The sequence below is a fragment of the Protobothrops mucrosquamatus genome, unplaced genomic scaffold, assembly GCF_001527695.2.
Source record: "Protobothrops mucrosquamatus isolate PMUCROS unplaced genomic scaffold, P.Mucros_1.0 scaffold565, whole genome shotgun sequence".
NCBI classification, from domain to species: Eukaryota; Metazoa; Chordata; class Lepidosauria; order Squamata; family Viperidae; genus Protobothrops; species Protobothrops mucrosquamatus.
The window spans coordinates 476,081-483,664 of NW_015386868.1; the positions used below are offsets into that span (position 1 = coordinate 476,081).

Here is a 7,584-nt window from a genome sequence, read left to right on the forward strand (position 1 = left end):
ATTTACAAGAGATTTACAAAAAAAACTTGTAATCTGGATAAATCTTCAAGGTTGAAGCGAGCATGAAGTGAATTATTATCAAGCTCTATCCTAGCATTAAAGTCTCTGATCAAAATTAAATATGTAGAAGAAAAGTAGCCACGCAGTGTTCAATATACTGGACTAAGTCATACCTTGACTCTTCAAATTGTGCTTTCAATCTTGCAGAAGATATCCAATGAGCCACAGAGCTCATGACAATAATTTTCCCTTATGTCAGCAAATACACATTACGATAGTCAAGGCAGGCCTGTAGCTGGCCAAATAGCTATGAGTTGCAAGAAAAGAGATGTTTCTGAGTTTCCCTACCTCAGAATGCCAGGTCTCAATGTTGCCTTTTTTTTTTCCTTAAGAAGTTTTTATATCCCATCTTTCCTTGTAGCAATATCTGACTAGAAGTAGATGGTTTCTTTTTATGATCACTAAATGTCTTAGATAATGTCTGCTTAGACCCAATACAATCAGAATCAAAACACCTGTCAAAGGGAGGATAGTTTTGTATGGACTTGTTATTTGCACTAACCAAAAAGAGCTGAAGGTCGTGGATGTATATGGTCTCAAAACCTCAGCCTCTCCTTAGTTAAACAACTGTGGCACTTTGCAAAATGGCTTCCCTTAATGCATAGAATTATGCTTTTATGACATCAAGGCCTTCAGTAGAATAGAATTGCAATGGGTTCACAATGGAGGATCTGCTTAACAATCAGACTTCACAGATTAAAAAGATCCAACACCAACTTTTTCCTATTTTAGCCAGCAGCACTTTAGTTGCTGTGTCATGCTAGCTTTTTAAATTTAAATCCCTGGTCAGAAAGAGACTGTACATCTTAGCATTTGGGATGAAAACAAAGATAAAATTGGCTTGGGGATTAAATGTTACACAGAAAGTTTAGTGGAGCCATCATCTAAAGCACCATGAAAAATGAAGCATGATTGGAAGATAACCATTTTGAAACAAGTTTATCCATTTCATTGGTCAGATGCACTATTAGATAAGCAATCCTTTTAAAAAGTAGAGCATTCATAAATAAGAGATTAGGTTTGTTCTCATATACCAGTGATGGCGAACCTTTTAGAGACCGAGTGCCCAAACTGCAACCCAAAACCCACTTATTTATCGCAAAGTGCCAGGGCTGCATCAGTATTGTGGTGCCCTTAGGGGGGGCGTGGGGGCGTGGCCCACTGGGTGGGTGTGGCTGCAGTGGTCACGGCAGACTGGGTGAGCGTGGCCGGGGCCAGGGCAGTGGGGGCCAGTCCCTCGCCATCTCCGGGGCATCCCTGGGGGCCAACACCCCTTGCTCGCTCACTTCCTGCCGTCGCTTCCAAATACCATGTGCTCGCTACTCTGGCGAATTCTGCTGGGGCAACTGCGCGCGTGCCCACAGAGAGGGCTCTGAGTGCCACCTCTGGCACGCGTGCCATAGGTTCGCCACCACTGTCATATACCGTTTCAAACTAACTTCTGCAAATACAGTCTGGCATAAATCTTTGGGAGAGTAAGACATGGTGACTTTCTATAAAAAAAAATATGGGTCTGCTGTTGAAAGTGATAGTCCTGTGTTGAATTCTCCCTTTTGTTCTGCCCCAATTATTCCAATTATCTTATCCACGACAGGCAGTACACTACACTTTAGTAGAATGGGAACAGGAAAGTCTTCTTAAAGCTCTTACAGAAGATGCTATGTGTCTTTTTACAATTTCCATCGCTGTCACTTACCATGATCATAAACATATGTTATACCTTTTTGCTGCTGTAGAGGTTTGCTAAATCATTTTACAAAGGCACTTGCTACTGTCAGAGATATTGTTAATGGCTTGGATCCAGAGAACTGCTGATGGAAAGATGCTGGTGCCATTTAGCAGTAGTTCCTTCTATTTCTGGCTATCCTTAAGGAAAAAGTTTGAAAATAGAACAGAAGCAAGAATAAAATGGATGAATATAAACACCCTCTCTGACAACCAAGCCTTATCCTGTATTCTTAGAATTAAGTATGTGACTTCATTCATAGGCTTAATCTATGGCACTTCCTTAAAAACAAAAAGCACCACACCCCATTGTCTCTGCTTCTCTTAAGAACAGCTTATGGCTATACTCCTTCATAAGGTGGATTAAAGCAAAGGACAAAATTATTACTTCTTCTGAATGGGTGTAGATAAATACCCACTGGTGTGACTGGATACACACAGATTAAATAACATGTCAATATCATATAGACCATTGGATGCGCTCACTTCCTTTCCTCAGTTCGCCTGCACCATACTCAGTAATACACCCGTGTCCCATTTGTAAAAAGAAAATTCTTAATGTATGCAACGCAACGTTTCAGCCACAATTTTGTGCCCTCAAGTCTAAAAGGAAGCAAAACTTTTTTATTATTATTAAAAGTTTTATGAAGATTACAGTATAAACCCCCATACCCACCCCAAAATACAAATTTTGGGGTTACAAATATAATAATCAAAATCTATCTAGTATTTACCAACTATTAAAGTAACCAAATCCATAATGCGCTTTAACTCCCCTTTAACACAAATTTAAACAAATTAAAATTAAACGTATTCATCACCTAAGTATTAAACAATACAATACTAATATTAAAAATAATATCATATAATTAAAACTAACAAAAATTCCATTAAAATAAACTATTAATAATAACAATACTCTAGAGTTTACTCATAACCCAAATGAAACTTTTTAGTCCCATATTTATTCTGAATATAATCTATCCATCTTCTCCAGACCGAGATATATCTTTCTTGTGATTGATCTTTCAAATAAGCGGAAATTTTAGCCATTTCTGCTAAATTTGACACTTTAAGCGTCCATTCTTCTATAGTGGGCAAAGAGTCCTTCTTCCAAAATTGAACTACCAATAATCTTGCGGCTGTTATAGGATTCAACATCAAATTCATTTCTTTAACATCCAAGATTTGGATGTTAAAGAAATTAAAGCAAAACTTTAAAAAAAAAAAAAAGCTATGTCTGAATCTCACCTGTAAGAGTTTGATTTGCCCTAAGCCGGGGATTATTGAAAACGATGGCAGGAAATGTGACCGGAAGGCAACAGAAATAGAAAACAGTGACCTCAAGCAAACCTGCTTGTAAATAAGCCAAGGGATGAATGCCCCAATTAGTCCCCACAGCTTATTCCTGAGCAAGCGAGGATTTCTCCCTGCCCATCATTGTTCTTCCAATCCTGTAATTCTCCTCCCCAGCATCTTGTATCATTCTAGAGCTTTTGGTGAGTGGCTGACTCGTCTCCTAGCAACCGACATCAGCACCCTCCCTCCTTTTCGATCCTCCTCCTCCCCCCCCTCTCCGGTTGAGCGACCTCTGGCTCCCGCCTCTTCCGTTTCCGCCGCTGTCGCCTGCTCCTTTGCCGGATGAATGCTATTGTTTCTCTGCCGGCACCAGGTAGGCGAGATTGGGGCGGGGAGGAGGGAGAGATGGAAAGAGGATGTCCCAGGAGTGGTTGCAGCTCCTTGGAACAGCCTTCCCCGCTCTTTTTATAAGCTAGCTAGACTACAACTTCCATAATCTTCGGCAGTGGGTGGGATCCTTGGCTCTGTCTTCCAGTATACTATTAAGAATAGAATCAATCCTACGACGAGCAGGGTAAATTGCTGAGGACGCTTGTTATAAAGGAGAGGTTAAAAATCCCAATTGGTTTAGCAGTCTCCTTTCCTAGACGCTCTGGTTTTAGGCTGAAGCAGCAGCAATGGGTAGATAGTGGGAGGAACACCGGTTGAATGAATGAAAGTGACAGTCGTTTTAAAAGAGGTTTTCTTCATTTTTTTTCTCTGTTTCAGATGACTTGCTCTGGAGCTGCTGCAACTGTCTGACTCGTGATGCACAGACTGACATTGGAAATGAGAGGGAAATCAAGCTTTGTTTTATCCCAGTTGTGAGTATGCGTGTGTATAATGGACCTGCTGAATGAGCCCACCTTAACAATAATTGGTCTTCAATGTCAGGAATAAGAAACCTGCTAGCTTTGTGTTGAACAAAGAGGGATGGAAACAATATAGCATTGTTAGAAGCAAGGAGAAAAATGGGGTGGGTTTTTTTAGCTGGGGTGGTTGCAGCTTGAGTTGGAGATTGGCCTAGTATTTCTTTGTTTATTTAGTAAAATGGGGAGCACATTGGTTATAGCAGATAAGTGAATACCATTGTCACTGTGAAGAATAAATTCACATTATGAAATAAAGTGTGGATAAAGGAGTAAATTATCTAAAGAGGCTAGCAATTCTTTTGAGGATAAAGGACTCATCTGACTTAAGGAAAAACTATTGATATACAGTGCTAGAATAATTAAGATAACTGAAATGAACACATGATAATTTTTATACTGGGCCAATTAATGTACCGTAATAATAGCAAAGATGATTTCTTTAGGCCTACAAGTTAGTGTTATCTTACCATGATTGAATTAATTATCTAGAGTGACAGTAAATCAATAGAAGATGGGAGAGGCTGAAAGCAGATCTAAATCATCTTCAGGATGGCTTCCAGAATGGAATTTGGCCTTCTGGACTCTGTGCTCAGTGATGGTACCAGTCATGATCACCTTGTGGTGCAGTTTTCGGCGATCTCGGAGGCAAGGACTTCTGCAGGATATCTTGCATAAAAGCAAGCACGATTGGCAAGATATAGACTTCTTTAGCCAGCCTACCTATTGCTGTGTCTGCACCCAGCATATTCTCCAGGGAGCTTTCTGCAACTGCTGTGGGCTGTGTGTTGATGAAGAATGCCTGAAGAAAGCTGATGGTCTTTTCCTATGCAAGGAAATTGTGACAAGATGCCAAGATGGGAGACCGGCTTCTATGGTGCACCATTGGATCCGAGGCAATGTTCCACTGTGTAGCTACTGTGTGGTGTGCAAACTACAATGTGGTACACAACCCAAGCTCTGTGATTACAGGTAATGCTGCAGATTTAAGTACCAGGGCAGTGGTAGAGGAAATAACACAGTGATGTATGTGTTCCTTATTTATCCTCTTTAAATTTCTGGGGCTTGATCATGACGTTGTGTTTTATACAAGCCACTGATTATAATTTGTTTAAAGTCTTGCCTTTTAATTATGGATGGCATCTTTTGGTTGGAAAGATTTTTCCATATTTTTTTGATAGAATTGAATTATGAATGTTTCTCAGTTTGCAATTCCGAAGGCTCAAGAATAGGATAGGGTTTTGCCAAAGCTAACTCTGATAGTGCTCTAGGTCAGGGGTGTCAAACTCGTGACGTGTCGTGACGTATTGTGACTTTTTTCCATTGCCGGCAATGGGTTGGACGCAGTTTCAGCATGACGCATACAGCCCACAGGGCGGCAGTTTGACCTCTGTTCTAGGTTCAACAAGGTTTTCGCTGGAAACAAGCTTTAGGCTAACTACAATGCAGTTCTAATTTGCAAAAATCCTGGTAGAAAAAGAGCCACAAGTTGTTGAGTCCCACTCTTAACATTTCCTGGAGATGATTCTGAGGGCAAAAGCCATTTGGTTTGGTTTTTATAAATAGCATCTCAAGTCTTGCTGGATAAAAATTTCCTTTTATTTTCTTACCATATTTTGTAGATATTCACATTTGAAAAACAAATGAAAAGAATGTAGTAGGTTAAGTACAATCAGTAAGAAAGCTCTTTGCATTCCAAAAAAGGAAACAGGAAACCTGTTTGTTCTTTGAATATATTAATCTTAAAATTTAGCATGCTACTCTGTGACTACCACTTTGTATGTAAAACAGCTAGAATGATCTTCACAGGCATCTAATTTTATATACCTTTTCACTCACTACTTGTTTTACACTATAGCTCAGTCTTCCTAAACTTGGGACCCTTCGCATGTATTGCAACTGCATTGTGCTTTATTTATAAATTTTTGTTGTATTTCATTAAGAACCAAGGCCAGAATTAACAGATATAATAATAATAATAATAATAATAATAATAATAATAATAATAATAATAATAATAATAATAATAATAATAATAATAATAATAATAATAGTAGTAGTAGTAGTAGTAGTAGTAGTAGTAATAAAAAAATTGGAAGGGACCTTGGAGGTCATCTAGTCCAACCCCCTGCTCAGGCAGGAAACCCTATACCATTTCAGGCAAATGGCTGTCCAGTTTCTTCTTAAAAACTTCCAGTGTCATCCATATCATTCCATATCATCAGTGCTTGCTAGGAATTCTGGATGTTGTAGTCACAATATCCCTGAAGAACAATAGGTTGATAGGAGGCTTCTGTAACTCTTCTTCACTTGAAAGGACTGGAGAATATAATTGTTGATGTCTGTACTGTGTTTTTTTCTTACTTGGTATAACTGAGGACTGTTTTTCCATAGTCTGACAATGAAGCTTTTAAAAAACTAAAATTACATACAGTGCCATAATAGAACATGAAAAATATTCTTTTTCAACAATATACCAGTTCTTCTCTCTGTGAATCCACAGCAGAACTGATCTATATTTTAATAAATTTATTTTATCCCCTTAATAATTCATTTATGTTATTTTTGTACGGAATTTGGGCATCTGTATTGTGTTGGCTGATGAAAACTATTTTCTGCCAACTCTTAACTTACCGGTAAGCCCTTTTGTCCTCCTTTGATGGTTGATTATCCTGTATTAATCTTTTTAAAAGACAAAAATGCATCCATTTTTTTTTCAAAATAACACCAAACGGATGTGGTTTAGCACTTTAGCTCATTATTCAACCCTGCATGGAGGAACCATATTTCTGCGGGGGAGGGGGGGAGATATAGAAACTTCTCCTTATAAAAATAAATTCTGAGATTTTCAGTTTAGTTGCAAAATATCTGCAATTGTTGAATGATTTCATACGTATAAGCCTGGTTAATATCATTCGGTACTCTATAGCACAGGTGTCAAACCATGTCACGTGACGTGTCACGATGTATCGTGACTTTTTTGGATTGCTGGAGCTAGGGTGGGCGCGGCCTACATATGATGCAACTGGCCTGCGGGCCGGCAGTTTGACACCCCTGCTCTATAGGGATTGAGAACCTGTAAAAAGAATTTAAAAACAAAACCAATTGCACAGTTAATTGCTATATTTTTAATACTGCCTGTTTATATGTTCAATATTATCTATCATTCTTTTGACTTTTATTAGACTGTTTTACTTTCCTTGGGCCATAAAATGTCTCCAGTTTATTTCAGAAGAGATATTTTGGAGCTTGCAGGAATAGGAATGCTATTCCTGTCTGAGACTCATTAAATAGGCTACTGCTAGCTGTTCTTGAAATCAGATGTGGCTGCTTTAATGAAAAACAGAGAGATGCAACATTCCTGGTCCTGTGCATTCTAAGCCGCCTCTTCCAAATCAAATCTGAAGGATTGCCCAGTCCTACTGACTTTGTTAATCCTTGTCAGTATTTATATGTCATTTTTCTGCCACCAGATATTTGCCTATTGAAAGTGATTTGTAAATGAGATTTTAAATAATTCCATTACAAATTAACAGGAACTACAATTTAAAAGTTATCATTAAAAGTTATCATGCAACATAGCAGAGATTTC

The 7,584-nt window shown here is 38.6% G+C and overlaps 1 protein-coding gene across 1 annotated transcript in view; it reads left to right on the top strand.

Moving 5' to 3' along the window:
- The first annotated feature begins 4,490 nt into the window (after positions 1-4,490).
- DGKE (diacylglycerol kinase epsilon) overlaps positions 4,491-7,584 on the top strand; it is a 23,745-nt gene continuing 20,651 nt past the window's right edge. Inside the window, exon 1 of the mRNA XM_015817226.1 lies at positions 4,491-4,964. Within this exon, the coding sequence (XP_015672712.1) occupies positions 4,507-4,964 (458 nt within the window). The 5' untranslated portion in view covers positions 4,491-4,506. The remainder of the gene's footprint in view (positions 4,965-7,584) is intronic.